Below are 16521 nucleotides of genomic sequence, written 5' to 3'. Positions count from 1 at the left end.
ACAAAAATTTGGGAAGGTTACCCATAATTCATCGCTTGCTTTGTTTGGTCAGCGGCTTATAAAATTAACATTGCACTGATTTTAAACAGGCTTCAATTTCTCATAAAAGTAAACCATCTGAGTAAATTGTTATACTATAAATATGGCTATGCAGGAAAATATTGACTACCATTCCCAGAGGAATCAATATGGATCTGGAGTGCATTGCTTTTCACTTCATCAAACAAAAGCTGGCTTGAAGCATGAAAAAAAAAAGAGATTAAAACAGTATGATGAGACGTACATACGGGCTCGATCGGCAGCAAACTTTCGAGAGCGTCGGCGAATGCAATGCTTAAATGAGGCATTCGAAGGGCTACGAACTCATATTCCATCATTGCCGTACGAGAAAAGATTGTCAAAAGTTGATACATTAAAACTGGCGATTTGCTACATTAAATTTTTAGCAGATTTGATTAAAGACGACGAAGATAAGAAACGGAGTTCACACTCAACTACAAATCAAATTTCGGAAAAAATTATTATTTATAACACTACTATAGGTGAGTTTTTTTCTTATAGTTTTTTTTCTTATAGTTTTTAAACATCTTTTACAGTTTCCTTAATATATTACTTAACATTTATTTGTATTTTTATTTAATTTGGTTTTCACTTTTTAATTATTTAATTTACGACATTTAGAGCACACAAACGATAGTGGTCAATCTTTACTGAGAGGCCATTCTCTGTCATGGACAAACGATAAAAGCAAATGTAGCAGTAACGTTGTTAAAACTCGTAAGATATGGAGACCTGAGCATCCCGAAAACATAAATCGAACACTTTCGTTACCAAACACACCGTAAAAAAACACTTTCGTTACCAATCGTAGAAAAAGATTAAGAAAGTGAAACTTTTCGTTAGTGATTTTTCAAATTGTACAAATCCTACATTTGCTTTAGAATCAAACGGTCGATGAAGGAAGAAAAAGAATAATGTAAACTTTTCAGTAAAACTTAATGCAATATTTAATATATTTAATAAAAAGTTCATTGAACTTAATTTTAAAGTATATAAAAAAAAAATGTTTTTGAAATATTTTAAAGTATTTATCTATGCTTATATGTGAGTGTTCATTTTTAAAAATCCTATTGCAATTTAAAATGATTAAAACTTCATTCAGTTTTATTTTATCATGAGATTTGATATTAATAAAACACCCCCTGTAAAATAATGGGAACGCATAGGAACGCATCAAATTACTAGTATTAAGTGGTAATGAATTCATAATCCACCTCTATAATCATTAGAAATCATCACCATTTTGCTAGAAGTAATCGATTGACTACAGACATGCGCATTTAATTATACCTAAATATTTACACGCTTTCAATACAACGTGATGTTTTTTTTTTGTTTGTTTTACTCGCTGACTCACCACAACTTTGTTATTACTCTACTTCGAATCGTTGCCAGTCGTGACATTTTGAATGTTAACAACAATCTGCTCCGTATTTTTACTGGTTTTTGTTTTAAGTTTTCACGAGCAATCGACTTGTTGATTCGACCTGCTATTTACAAACACGCTTCTGTTGCAGTTTTATAGAATTATACCGTCGCCCTCGAGTTTAAATATAAGAAACGTTTTCTTTTCACCAGATGTTTCTCGCTAGTTTTCTTTTAACAAAATGTGTTCCGACCAACAACCTGATTTTCCAAAAGCTAAAAATTTAGTTTAGAAATTCGAAAACTGCATTGAATGCGGCAATAGCCAAGCCTTTTTTTTTTGTAATGGAAAGCATCTTGTTTAATGCATTTCAAATGATGTGCATTTTTCTAAAAGGAAGAAAAGATAATATTTCTGATCAAACCTTTTTACCCAAGCGCAATACATAGATCTGAAGTTAAAGGAGCATCGTATTTGCTGTAAAACTTGGAAAAGATATATTAGTAGCACAATACTTATAGCTCATGAAAAAAGAAGCCTTTTGAAGAGAGCGACTGCATATTGAGAAGGAATGTTGAAATAAGTAGAAATGTTAAGTAACTATTTCCTTCTATTTTCTTTTTTTGCACAGTAGCTCGCAGCTCGTTTGCAAAGCGTGAATGTGTTGCAAAGCTATTGTTACATGAATAAACCTTACATCTGTGGTTTTAGATGGTGAAAAATGTGTCGCCTTCAAATATATTTTAAAAGCAAAAGTACATTTTCTGAGAACTACTACTATCTACTGCATTGTGTCTTGGTTAATTTTGATCCATTTACATTTTAATTTGTTTATTAAAACCTAAGTTAGCCGTACTTTAAAAAAAAATTATGGAAATTCGATACTGAAAGTGTTTTTTTATTGAACGGAATAAAGTCACGAAGCGGTTAGGGTTTGAGAGTGGAAATCAGGCAGTTTTAACGGAAACACCAGCATTTTGTTAAAAAGTTGTGATCATAAATGCTCGTGTAAATTAACCTTCAAAAAAGGTTTTATTATTACGTAATATTGCATATAGTTTAGCACATAAAATCTTTATATCCCTACCTCCCCTTTTTAAAATAGACTTTGGAACCAGATTATTAAGAAAATATGGCTTACAAACAATAAAACAAAGATCGCCGGTTAATACATAAAGGGAACCACTCTTTATACCAATAAAATTTTTTAGCATTAAAAAGGCTAATTGCACATGAAAGGATTCAGACATGCAGGTTGCTTCATATTTTATATGACTATTAAGCGACGGTCGTTACCTTATTTCGATAAAACTATAGTAATTGGTATAGGAAATGCAGATGATGTTAAGAAAACAAAACTCGAAATAACGATTTTATCGGTAGTTTATGCTTTAGTTTTCTTAAAATCACTGTAGAGAACAATTTTGAAATATCTTCTATTTAAGCATTCTGCAAATATTTTCTCGTTTATGTTAAAAGCAATCACAGAAAGAAATATTAACTGAAATCTAATTTCAAATACACTTTCTTTTGTTTACATCTGGCTTTCGTGTATTTAAGTCTAACACATGATTGGTCGCATTAGATAAACTATTTAATTTTTAAAATTAAAATTTCAGGCCAGTGTTGTAAAATTTCAGGCCAGTGTTGCTTTTACAGCAAGGGTTCAAGGTAACGCCTCACCATATATTTTTGTCATGACGCATCTTTAATTGATGGTGCTAGATCATTTCATCGTTTAGAAAACCTTTGCTAGCAACAAGTGGTTACTGTAGCTGTTGCTCACAGAAATCTTCCGTTTTATAAAAATCCGGTCGAATTTCAAATGATCTTCCAACCTTCACTATACCACTTTAACACTAAAAATGCTAAAGAAAGTTTTACGATATTAAAACTTAAAAGCTTAATAAATTTATCTTAACTTGTGTTTTCACCCTAAAATAAAGTACTGTCTGTAGCCAGGTAACTTAAGATAACAGATAATTGTTTAAAAGTAGAAATTGGTTTTCGTATTACCATTTCTTTCGTTAGTGTAAGCATCGCGAACATTTTCAACAGGGTGAGTATTCACCAAACGTTCGTAACTCTTGCGCAGCTCAACTAAGGTTACGAAACCTTATGTTCATGTAGCTATTTGGTATTCACCAATATTTCGCAGCATTTTTATAAAGTTAAGGTTGCGCTTGAGTTGCGCTGAAGTTACGCAAAAACTTACGAAAATTTTTTTAAACTTTCGTGAATACGATTTTCACTGCTTTGAACTTACGCCAAACTTACGCAATAAAGAAGTTTGGTGAAAAAGCTCCCAGATTATTACAAGTATATTTGGAGACATTTGTAGTATGTGAAATCAAATTTCATTTTAAATATAAAAATTTTTTACAATCGAAAAATATTTTTAAGTTTAAAAAGTTTTTCGTAGTGATTTTATTAAGATTCTTATTAAAAGTTTCAGCCTCGGAAATCAACTGTAAGAATAAACAATGTTTATTTACAAAATACAACATTTATAATACAAAGCGTTTTAAATGACAAAAAGTTAGTATTGTAAAGGAAAATTTTATAAAAGTATATAATCTTGAGATTCATGTAGAATAGTTGGCAATCGTCCTCAGTTGTCTATTGCTGATGACCCCAGCTTAATTCAAAATCACTATTTAGTAAAAGACGTGAAAATACTCAAGCTTATTCTCTGATTTTTGTCTGTTTAATTCAGAGTTAGTTTGAAGATTGTGTAAAAAGATATCAAACAAGTTTTATTTAGGTACCACAATGTACTGAAAATGCAATCGCAAAGCATTTTATTGCGAATGACAACCTTTCGATAATGTTTTTTGATAAAAATGAACAATTACAAAGGGTATCATTACTTTGGCTATACAGTAAGTTACGATAGTTAAAGAATAAAAGTTTGTAACGAAAACGTTAGTAATGAAAACGTTAGTAATGAAGACGTTAGTAACGAAAACGTTAGTAATGAAAACGTTAGTAATGAAAACGTTAGTAATGAAAACGTTAGTAACGAAAACGTTAGTAATGAAAACGTTAGTAATGAAAACGTTAGTAACGAAAACGTTAGTAACGAAAACGTTAGTAACGAAAACGTTAGTAACGAAAGTTAGAAAAAAGAATTCGAGAAATTTTTCTTTTTAAAGTTGTTAATTCATTTTTATGCAAATGTTCAATAAAATTTATATATTGAATAGTTATCCTTCAAACACTTCTTTTTTCAAAAAAAAAAAAACATTATCGAAAGGTTTTTTTTTTTGACTGTATAGGCAAAGTAATGATACCCTTTGTAATTGTTCATTTTTATCAAATGTGTCAGTAAGGTAATAGTTTTATTTAATTGCAATAAATTTTTCTTACAACTTTATTATAAACAAAGGGTTGTGTTAATGGGTTCCATGTAGTTAGTTTGTTCTTGCAAAATATTGTTACGTATTTGATCTGTCAGTTGCACTCGACTTTATCATGAGGAACAGAAACTATTGTTGAAAAACTTATTGAGAAGAATGAAATATTCTAAGAGATCCATGAAAAAAAAAAATCATCAAAACCCGCTTAGGCAATTGTTATAAAAATTGGCATGAAATCTCTTCCTGTTGGTTCAAAAACCATTTGAGTGTCAAAAAGTCTAAGAATTTTTAAGAATTTTATCAAAAGACGGGGGTTCTACCTGCACAGTTCAAAGATGTTTCTTACTGGACCAATAGAATAAAGAAGTTTTTTACTGGACCAATAGAATAATGAAGTTTCTTACTGGACCAATAGAATAAAGAAGTTTTGTATACCAAAAAAAAGGATTTTAGGTCAACAAATTCATTTAAAAAATATAATACGATTGAATGTGGGCCATTTACACACTTTTATTTCTTTGATTTAAAAAATTGCTATTTTTTGTTTCTTCTATTGACTGATAATATAACGATTTTTATCAATAGTTTTTCTAATTTTGTTTCTTCTACTGCGCTTATCCTATGTATTTATTTCTATTTAATTGTACATTGTATTGTATTTGATTGGCCGGATCATTTTTCAAGTTTTTAAAGTAAAAGCTTCAGGGAAATGACTTTAACTGCATCGGTCGATACAAAAACATAATATTATTCTATTTCTCATCTTCATTTAAGTTTCGGTTTTCAAATTTGGACTTTTGGGTAAAAACAAAGTACACGCGGTTTTTTTTATAACGGGTGGTTACTAAAAATCCGGACAAACTTTCATGGGCAATTACTCCCATAGTTTTTATGGTAGAGATTAAATAAAACTGTCATTAAAAAGAGTTTTTAGTTATTTATTTATTTTAATTAAGTTTGTCTTCAACCAGTCTGTTTCTTCGGATTCGGCCAACTCTAACACGAGTTGACCCAAAAAGTGAAAATGCAAGGTTAAGGTCAATTTTTTTCAGGCAAAGCTTTATTCTGGTTTATAGTTGCTTCACGTCTTTTGCTTGCCAGTTACTCTCATACACTCTCATAGCCCAAAAGTCATCTATTGGACGAAATTCCGGTACGGCTGGCGGATTGTCAATTTTTTTGATAAAATTGATGTTATGTGTCTCATAGCAGTTGGTCACGGTTTTGGCATAATGCGATGACGCCAGGTCCGGCCAAAATATATAATTACCATCGGCATGATAAGCGTTGATGAATGGCACTAATCTTCTCTTTATACAATTAATTTCATAGATGGCTTTATAGACTGCAAGGCCGCTGGGGACAAAAAATGGCTTTGAAATACCTTTGTCAGAAGCGGCCAGCCAGACAAGCACCTTGGGTTCGAACTTGCGCTTTTTGCGATATTTAACACTTGGTGGAGTTTTGTCTTTGTTGCTAGAGTAGTAGGTGCTGTTTCCATAAATTGTTGAGTGTGACAGCGTAAAGTAAGACTCGTCGTCAAGGATGACGCTAAAAGCTATCAAATATACAAATTTTCATAAAATTAATGTGTCTACAATGACCTTAAGAAAATTGAATGTGTTAAAAAAGTACAGTTTAACAAGTCAAATCTGTTTATATTCTGTGATACTGCTGTAAGTAATCTGTGATACTGCTGTAAGTAATAATAAAATTCCATGTATAATCTTTAATAGAAATAGAATAAGACTATGTCCATCATTATAGGAATTTCACAAAGAATATTTTTTTTGTTTACAGAGAGCCAGGTGGTCTACATCTATGCCACTTTATAGTACCAAAGACAATTGATTAAAGAATACTAGTACAGCATAATACAATATAGAAAAATTTAACAAGATGAGTAAAGGATTAAAAAATATGACCTGGTTTAGAAAAAAACCATTTATCTTTTAGAAAGAAGAATATATGTAACTTTTTAGAAAAATTATGTATCCAATCGCTGTGATGGGCCTTCAGAACCATCTTTGTACCGCAGGTTTGAAACCAGTTAATTTTTTTCTTTTAAGCATTTGAATTAAAGAATCTATGACCAACTATCACTTCTTTTAGGTACTACAAACGACGAGTGAACACAACCGCTGCTGTCTGTCTAACAACTGAATTCTCATACAATAAAAGCTGACGAAGAGGTTGTATGTTGTTTGCTGAAGCTGTGGCAGGCGCCGGAGCTTTAAAACATATTTGTATGTCTGGCACAAACAGAGGGAAATTGTATACTCCCTGCTTTTCAGACAACTTCAACTTGATCTGGAATCCAAACACCCTCAAAATTTTAAACCCTAGAATGTGTACAATCCAGTGAGCACTATGCACCAGGTGCACGGATGTGAACGCCTCTGGGTTGAGTTTAGCCAAGGATTGAGTCTGGGAAAAAGTTAGTGGCAATTTTTTAGCAAAGTTGAATTATTTTTCTTATTGTGTGAAAATGAATTTATTTAAACGAAAATAGTGTGAGGACGACGTTTTTTCTTTTTTTTAAATAAACTAATGAATAATTGTTTGTTTAGTTTTTTTTTGTATGATAATATAAGTGATTAGGGATATAGGGATGGTTTGGGTCTAGAGTTGTGTGGAAGGGGTATTTGGAAGGTTGAGATCGAGGTTGATGGTCTGGGGATTACTTGGCTGGGAAAGGGTAAGGTTTGTGGATAGTTTGGTAAGGAATGGGCAAGATTTAATCGTTAATGGGTTAGGGTTGTGTTTGCCGTCCTCAGTAGATTTTGTTTTATAATATATTTCAATAAACGTTCTATTAGTGTGCATTGGTTAGCACTTTTTTATTCATTAAGTTATAAAATACAAATAATTCTCTGTTACTCCACTTTTAGTATTCGATACTGTTTTTATCAATTACTCCTCTTTAGCTCTTCTAGCTTTGAACAAATATCTTTCTTCTTTTTACTTTATTTGAAACGGCGAAACTTCTGCTAACTCTTCTTCAATTAATTTTTCTTCTGACTTCTATTTATTTCTTTACCTCTTCTGTTTTTATCAACAGTTTCATATTCTACAATAATAAAAAACTCTCTTTCTCTAAAAATTCTTAAAAATCTTTCTTAAAAACTCTGCCTTCTTCTCTTCATTTATATAAGAGGACCATTTCATCATTCTTTTTGTTTATTCCATCAGAAGTCCTTTTGCTCCTTCTTTTTCATTTATTTCAGAAGTCCTTCGCAACTCTATTTTTAAGCTTTTATAATTCTCCATTATTATTTGTTTCGTTACAATATCTACTTATCATTACTTTACTTGAAAAGTAAATAAGTCTCTGCGTGTACGTCTTTTCTTTATCGTTGTTTTTAACTTTTTCTTCATTAGGTTTTATCGTGTTATCGATTATTCATATGACAGACTGAATAAGTCTCTGTATGTACATCTTTTTGCTGTTTTTAACTTTTCTCCCTCCTCACAATAGACTCCGTTATCATCGACAACGTTTCGGCATTTTTCGGATAGAGCTATAATTCCATCTGTAAAGAACTTCTGTGGTATCTGGTTGAAAAACTAGATCAAGTAGTTTTCAGGCTTTTTTTGAATTCAGCTAAATTCCCCTGAGAGAATTTTCTAATTATCGGAATAGGTGATAATCAGAGGGTGCTATGTTCGAATTATACGGTGGATACAAACAAATTTCTTATCCAAGCTCTTGCAGTTTTTGACGAGTCATCAGAGAAGTGTGTGGTTGAGAGTTTTCATGATGAAAAACAATACCTTTCGTATTATTCAAATTAGGGCCTTTTTCTTTCGATTGCCTTGCGCAATTTCTCAAGTTGTCCACAATAGGCTTGAGAATCAAGATAATAGACTTGATTTGACAATATCAAGACAATAGGAGCAATAAGAACAACAAGACAGAATCAAGACAATAGACTTGATGACGACAGACCACAAAAGACTTGAGAGTTTGACCAATTTTAAGCAGCTCATAGTAGACGATAACACTGAATAACAACCCAAAAATATCTTGTTTGATGATTACATTTCCTAAAGCAGTTTTTCATGCTGATTACAAATCTGAAAACCGTTTTTCTCTATCACGTCAGGTTTTTAAGATAAATAACATAAACATACATTTTTTAATCCCTTGTTGTTACGAATAGATAAGAAAATAGAGTTTATTTTACTAAGTTAATAACAGATGGCAACACTAAACATATTCTTTTGATATTTTAAAATGATATATTCTGTTCTGAAAATAGGTCCGCTAAAAGATGTGCAGGGTAGTCGTTGTTTGTTGTGATCGAGTGAAGTTATGTTCGAATATTGTGCTTCTTAAAAAAGATCCCGTGTGTGCTATTTTAGTTTATAGATAAGGAGTAATGAATAAAGTATTTGATTTAAACATAGTAATTAAAAGTGAAAACCCCTGAGTGGTTTAATCGAGACCGAAATTAGTTATTTCGAGTTTGTTTTGTTTTCTACCGAGTAAGGTAATGTTTCACCTGTCTTTTAAGAAGACTAATATCATTTTACAGAAATGAACCCTGTTGAGTTCATTTATTTTTTATCGAATGCTAATTTAGTGATTTTTGATATTTTCCTTTTTATGTGAATTGAATTCTCCCTTGTGAGGAAATGTAATAAGTATATGAATGACAGGTGTCTAGTGATAGTGACTGATTTACTGTGGATTAGATGTTTATAAACTGATGTAAATGAACGAATTGCTTATTTAATTTGTAACTGTATGTTTATTAACGAGTTGTGTGTTTATTATGAGTTATACTATTCCTATATATTTGCTATTTTTTTTCAGTGAAAACAATGGCGTCTAGAGGCTGCATCAATTCACCAGATTTGTTTTGTTATGTGTGCGGCTATCTCACCGACAAAAGCCACCGAAAGACATTTACACCATTTCTGAGAAAAGCTTATGAACTATACTTTGATTCAAAGGTTGACAGCGGCAAGTCATGGGCACCACAGTTCATTTGTTTGAAATGTGCATGCAACTTACGGGGTTGGATAAGGAAGGCTAAAAATAACAACCATCTGGCATTTGGAGTTCCTATGATATGGCGTGAGTCAAGCAACCACATCACTGACTGTTATTTCTGTTTGACAAATGTCACAGGTTTCTCATACAAGACTCGTTCATCTGTGAAGTATCCAGATATTCCCTCGGTTTCAAAACCAATTTCACATGATCCAGTCAGTTGTCCAATACCAACATCACCTACAGAATACAGAGTCGATGATGCAACACAAGAAGAAAGTTCGTCTTCCAGCAACATGGCAGACTCTGACTACAATCCTGATGATGATGAAATTCATTTGATTAATAATGATGATCTTTGCGACCTTGTACGGGACCTGGCACTAACAAAAGGTCAAGCTGAACTGCTAGGTTCACGTCTGAAAGAGTTAATTTGCTATCATCAGGTACAAGAACTTCACAATTTCGACATAGACACAAAGAACTCGTGCAGTTCTTTGCAATGAGTGACAATATGTGCTACTGCACTGACATCCAAGGTCTTATGTCAAGCCTCGGTGTAGAACATAAGACTGAAGCATGGCGTCTATTTATTGATTCCTCCGAGGCAAGTTTGAAGGCTGTATTATTATACAATGGAAACATGTATGCATCAGTACCGGTTGGTTATTCTACTCATCTAAAAGAGACGTACGAAACCATGTCGCTACTTCTTGAAAAAATTTGCTATCGCGATTACAATTGGAATATGTGTGGTGATTTAAAAGTGATCACTATTCTCATGGGAATGCATACAGGGTACACCAAGTACTGCTGCTTTATCTGCGAGTGGGACAGCAGAGATAGGAAGCACCACTATATAAATAAGAATTGGCCCATTAGAGATAAAATGGAGCCAGGTAGTAAAAACGTCCTGCGTGTGCCATTGGTTGAGCGTGAAAAAGTTCTTATGCCTCCACTTCATATAAAGCTGGGGCTCATGAAAAACTTCTTGAAGGCACTAGACAAAAACTCAGACGCTTTTCGGTACCTATGCAACAAGTTTCCAGAGTTGAGTTATGAGAAAGTGAAAGAAGGTGTATTCATAGGTCCACAAATAAGGAAGATCATAGCAGACAGTCACTTCGAAGATTTACTCAGCAGAACTGAAAAAAAAGCATGGTTGGCATTTAAATCTGTTGTAGCCAATTTCCTTGGAAATAATAAATCTCCTGACTATGTAAATATTGTGCAGAAGTGCATTAGTGCGTACAAGTTAATGGGTTGTAACATGTCCCTCAAGATTCATCTCCTCGACTCACATCTCGACTTCTTTCCAGAAAACCTAGGTTCTGTTAGTGATGAACATGGTGAACGTTTCCATCAGGACATCTCGGTGATGGAGTCACGCTATCAAGGCCGATGGAGTGCAGCAATGTTAGCCGACTATTGCTGGATGCTTCAGCGCAACATGCCAAATTGTCAGCACAAACGCAAGTCTACAGCCAAGAAATTCAAACCAAATTAACTTTTAATTTAAGGAACTTTACGTTATACCTATGTATTTTACAAGTGTATTATATCTTAAACTGTGTGTATTTATGTTAAGTAGTACTCTATTCAGCGATATATGTTTTACTGTAACTTTCCTGCGAGTTGTTTGCTTTGATACAATATTAAACATATATAAATGGTCAATGCCAAATATCTCAACAACGGTGGGTGATAGAGACAAACGGTTTCTATATTTGTAATCAGCATGTCTTACTTGTCTTAAAACAAGTGTTGGTTTCCAAGATATTTTCCGAAAGTTTTTTTTGTTGATCAGTGTAATCATTCAGTTCCAACACACGCACAGCTTCACTTAGTTCGGCGTCAATTCTCGTTTTGTGAATGCTTGTATCAGGTCACCATCCCTTACTCACAAATTTTTATGCTTCCGATTATCGTACGTGATATATTTTTAAATACTGGCTATGACAAGCTTCAGAAATGGATCGATTTCATTGCATTTCAAAACATCGCGAATATTAATTGGGTCTATTATGTTTTTCACACTCAACTCATGAGGTACCCATATTTTGTGCTTCTTTTTGTGGCCAGTTTTCCGAAAATGGTTCACCGCAGTTTTTTGGTCAATCCTTAACTCCCAATATCGACAGTGCTGATATATCTAACTTTTTCACTGATTGGACAAGCTGAGCATGAGTAAGCTTTCGCTTTAAAGTTACCAGAATGAAAGGGAGCGAACCTTTTCGGAGCAGCATATTTTAATAAAGTGTACACAGCACATTTTTTTCACAAGCCTTTGTCGTAATAATATTGCAAGCCATTGCACAAGTGTTCATTACTTTTCTTCATTTAAATACGCAAATAACTTTTCAATTACTTCATTTTGATATTTAAACACACAAAGTAAAGATCGAGCTGCCATCTTTCCTACAAGGGCTTAATGGTATCTCTATAATACAAGTGAGGATGCGTTCTCTTGGCGTCACAATACGCTTTGCGATAAACTTGCCAAAGAGCTCAGGCTCAGCGGCGGGCCAAGCAGGCGCGTTCGGCGCGAAAGATTATACTTCGCTAATGGCAGGCACTTCAAACCCGACATTGTTGTAAAAGATGACAGTGTCATCGACATGGCGTGTCCATACGAGCAGTCGGTGGACAATCTGGGCTCGCGCGAAGATGAGAAGGTTGCTAAATACGAGCCACTCATGCGTGACAAACAATGGACTCGAGAACTCCAGTGTTCAATTGGCACCATCGCTGAGAAGGTCGAAGTGGTCAGAATTGCGATAGGGGTGATCGGTACGATGACGAGTAGGACCCTCCGGAAGCTCAGAGAGCTGAAGATGGCTGGGATCGCAAGATCACTACAAATGATCGCAAGTGATTGCAGTGCGAGAGTCATACGTGGCCATCTCTCGAGATGAATGCACTGACTCGAACCTGCAAATCCGGTACCGCGGTCGACGATACGTATACCGGAAAAACGACTTGCTGCAAGGATGACGGCTATGAAAATAGCCCGATGTTTGCATGTCAAGAGGAAGTGCGATAACCAACAATGGCTGGTAACATGTCCACTTTCTCTCTTCCAGGGCAGGAGTTTTCCATCCCAGTGGTTGTGTCACAACGATGAATCTACTCTTAATACTATTTGCACACTGTATTCTGTTTTCAATTCTGCCACGGTATGTCGAACTGCGGCATTGTCATCTCATTCAAATTTACAACCTTGATCAAGTGCTGCGGCTTCTAACTTTTTCGTTGATGTAGTGTGCAACCTCTCCAAAAATCTTTTTTTTTTGACCCCAGCCATTCATACAGAACCGCATGTATAATTTTTTACTGTGTGCTAAAATAAAATCGAACGTTTTACTAAACAAATTTTAGTTTTTTAAGATTCATAAAAATATAGGTATAGAATTAGGAATATTAAAAAAAAAATCTGTCAGCCTATCAGCTTTGGTTTTTTTTCTCGAATTAGATTAACCGTGTGAGATTTTAAAAAGTTTTGATGAGTAGCACAAAGTCATTACCACAACTTTTCAGATCTTTGCTCAAGGAGTTAAGGCATATTGAACTGAGGCAACGAGAAACAAAAGTGAGTTGAGATTTATGCTACAAACTCTTACATCTTATGTTAAGATTTGTATTAAATATTGATGTTACTTTTTTTATGATAAATATAAATATTTGGTATAGTCTTTATCAATTCTTATGAAATCATCTGAATTGTATCACAAAATATTTCGTTTGGTTTAATTATATTTTTAATACAAGTGTTTTAAGAAAGGTTTTATATCAAATTAAAGGCATTGAGCAGTAAATGATTTGTAACTTTCTTTTAAGTAAAGACATGGTTTTTGAATTTTCTTTTCTTTCATTTTAAAGTTACTATTCAAGTTGAGAAAACACAATCGTCATCACACCTCTGATGTAATTACTTCAGAAAAATATACATAATAAAATTTTTAGTATATTTTAAAGAGGCTTATCAAATTTTTGTTAGATTTCTATGTCAATTTTATTCATTCAAACTTTTGAAAACCAATATCATTACTATTCTTATTAGAAGTTTTATTAATGCAATGCACTGACTGATTTTAGATTAATGTGTCTATAAGTTAAATATTATATAAAACATTACGGTGTAATCAAAATCTTGTGCAATTATAATTTGGTTGGATCAGATATTTTTGTATTTTATATTTATGTTTTATTACTGTAGACTTTTGCATATAGCTTATGATATCTGGAGTAATCTTGATGCTCAGTAAAAGATGATATGAAGAGCCATCACTTTATATTTAGAAGCTTGTTTGGCAACATTCTCCTGTGTATAGATTTGTGAAGAAAAAAGTGAATTTGTTATCTGGTTCTTCAAAGAGTGAACTTTTATTTTTGCAGCAATACATATTGTTGCTTAATGCTAACAGAATTTCTCAGGTTACTTGATTTATTAAAGTTAGCAAATAAAAAAAAGAATATAGTTACTTATTGGTGTTAAAAAATTTAATGACATAACCCTCAGTCTTATTGGAAAAAGTATCTGTTAGTATTGATCAAATTTTTTCATTTAAACGATAGTGAAATAATCTATGATTAGTTAAAATTAGTTGAAATTTTAAACATTTTTTATGATTTCTATAAATAAAATTAATTTTTGCTTGAAATCTTTCTCTTTTTATGAAAAGACTTAAGTTTATACTGTTTTTTAGGAAATTAGTGGTGTGTATAAAGGAGTTGGTGAAAGAACTATTGAAGAGTCAGCAAATTTAGTGGGACTAAAATTACCAAAACTTTATGTAGATCCAAGTTAAAACCAGTATGGTAAACTACCTCTCATGAAAGTTGATAGTTTTATTTATAAGTTTTCTAAACATCTTAGAAAAATATGAATATATAAATAAATGAAAACTATGTCTATTTTTTAAAGTATTTCTCATTAAATCATGCTTTTCGATAATGCTCTATTTTTAAGTAATAATTTTTGTACTTCCATAAATGTTTTTAGTTTTTGTACAGATTTTAAATTGTAGATTTTTTTTTTTTTTTTTGTTATGTATTTATAATATTTTTATATTTAGCAATACACTTACAACGATTACATTTGTTTAAGGTAGTTGAACTGGGATGCTTCTTTTCAGTTCAAACATATAGATATACTACTTACATTATACTTGTAATAGTTTTTGAGCTTTGTCTTAGTGTGCTGTGAGACACTAAGACAAAGCTAAAAGCAGAGACACTGCCATGTTTTATCTTGAGTCACCTGACTAACACCTTTAGTAACATTATACTTGTAATAGTTTTTTAGCTATGCTTTGTCATAGTGTGCTGTGAAGCAGAGACACTGCCATGCTTTATCTTGAGTCACTTGACTAACACCTTTAGTACTATTGTAAATAGTTTGTTAAAAATACTTTTAAGAATTGGTTTGCTTGATGAGGTGTGAAATATAATTTTTTAAGTCTTTACATAAAATCTTCTCCCATAAAAATTATTTAGAAATTAAAGTTATTTTGGGATTTTATTGTAGGTACAATATTAACAGCCCTATACAATATTAACAATATTATATACAGCCCAGGTATAATGTTAACAAATAAAAACTACTGAGTATCGACTATATTCCATTGCATTTAAAACACTTAAAGCTAACATAAGAAATTAAATTTAATGTTTTCATGTTCAATTGTTAAAAATGTAACAAAGGTTACATAGTACCGAGTAATTTAAAATCTTGGACTAACTGGGCCTTTTTTTAATGATTTAAAAAAGCAGGAGTTTTACTTTAAACTCAGTTTTAGTTTTGGTATTAGTTGGAAGATATCTGTCAATAGCCATTATAGAGGAGCGGTAATATCAGAATGATTTAAAGATTCATCTTAGATGATAGCAAATAATTTAAACTTATAAGATTTTGCTGCTTATCACAGAAGTTGTGAAATTCATAATCAAAAACCTTCAAATTGTATCAGAAATCTTTAAATTGTATCAGAACCTTCAGGTTATATCAGAAACCTTCAAATTCCTTTCAGCAAAATTTGTAAATTTTAATAATAATCAGTTCTGGTAAAATCACTATTTAAGTGGGATATGCGCAAAAGATTACCAAAACTGACAAAAAGCTGATGGTCACAGTAATATCTTAAACTGGTATAAAGCAAATAAGGTGAAGTTAAAATTGCTTGAAAAAGTTGTAAGGCATTGGTCCTTAATTCAAGCTTCATTTTCTTCAGGAGTAAAGATATTCTTTAAGAGAACAAAACTCCAGCAAGTTGATGGATCTATAATTCTATAATTGGATCTATAATTAGCAAACTTATGACAAAGTTTGATGCAAGACAAGACAAGATTAATGACTATTCTAATCTTCACAATTTTAAAAGTTTATGAAAAAGAAAATTATGACAAAGTCTGATGCAAGACGAGATTAATGAAACTCTAAAACTGTCTGGTGAAGTCTGTCCAATGTTTAAACCTGGACCCAGTACAAAGTAGTATTAAACTATCAATAGTTGATGAAAATATTTTGTTCAAAATAGCTTTTTTTTTGTTATGATAAAATAATTTGTAAAGTAATTTTTGTGAGTGAACTATTTATCATAATTTATCATATTACAATGGAATGAAAAAGCAAAAATCATTAAAATTTTCTTTTACTGTAAAAAAAAAGAGACCATTATTTTAGTCTCAAAACTCATGAAATTTTTGTTATCCTCAGAATTGCTGACGTGTAGCAAGGC

At 32.3% G+C, this 16521-nt stretch overlaps 3 protein-coding genes across 5 annotated transcripts; all 3 read left to right on the top strand.

Annotated features, from left to right (window-relative positions):
- Window positions 1-52: 52 nt before the first annotated feature.
- Window positions 53-995, top strand: LOC149887151 (pancreas transcription factor 1 subunit alpha-like). Its single transcript, XM_090090051.1, has 2 exons — window positions 53-542; window positions 682-995. The coding sequence occupies exons 1-2, from the start codon at window positions 143-145 to the stop codon at window positions 843-845; spliced, it is 564 nt and encodes a 187-aa protein (XP_089946177.1). The 5' UTR covers window positions 53-142; the 3' UTR covers window positions 846-995.
- A 6106-nt stretch (window positions 996-7101) lies between these two features.
- LOC149887150 (uncharacterized) lies at window positions 7102-11407 on the top strand. Of its 2 annotated transcripts, none has more exons than XM_090090045.1 (2): window positions 7102-7222; window positions 9605-10409. In XM_090090045.1, the coding sequence occupies exons 1-2, from the start codon at window positions 7156-7158 to the stop codon at window positions 10288-10290; spliced, it is 753 nt and encodes a 250-aa protein (XP_089946171.1). In that variant the 5' UTR covers window positions 7102-7155; the 3' UTR covers window positions 10291-10409. The 2 variants fall into 2 exon arrangements, with proteins under 2 accessions (XP_089946171.1, XP_089946170.1); XM_090090044.1 differs by lacking the exon at window positions 7102-7222 and adding an exon at window positions 9067-9278 and having other exon boundaries at window positions 9605-11407.
- A 1556-nt stretch (window positions 11408-12963) lies between these two features.
- LOC149887149 (uncharacterized) lies at window positions 12964-16418 on the top strand. 2 transcript variants are annotated; one of them, XM_090090057.1, is made up of 4 exons: window positions 12964-13104; window positions 13257-13373; window positions 14084-14218; window positions 14491-16418. In XM_090090057.1, the coding sequence occupies exons 2-4, from the start codon at window positions 13287-13289 to the stop codon at window positions 14590-14592; spliced, it is 324 nt and encodes a 107-aa protein (XP_089946183.1). In that variant the 5' UTR covers window positions 12964-13104; window positions 13257-13286; the 3' UTR covers window positions 14593-16418. The 2 variants fall into 2 exon arrangements, with proteins under 2 accessions (XP_089946183.1, XP_089946184.1); XM_090090058.1 differs by lacking the exon at window positions 12964-13104 and having other exon boundaries at window positions 13158-13373.
- Window positions 16419-16521: the final 103 nt, after the last annotated feature.

The sequence above is a fragment of the Hydra viridissima genome, unplaced genomic scaffold (genome assembly GCF_058129835.1).
Source record: "Hydra viridissima isolate aposymbiotic clone 2 unplaced genomic scaffold, HvirCarnegie_v1 scaffold_6, whole genome shotgun sequence".
NCBI classification, from domain to species: Eukaryota; Metazoa; Cnidaria; class Hydrozoa; order Anthoathecata; family Hydridae; genus Hydra; species Hydra viridissima.
Note: the sequence above shows the minus strand (reverse complement) of the source record. Positions and strands in the feature narration are given on the sequence as shown.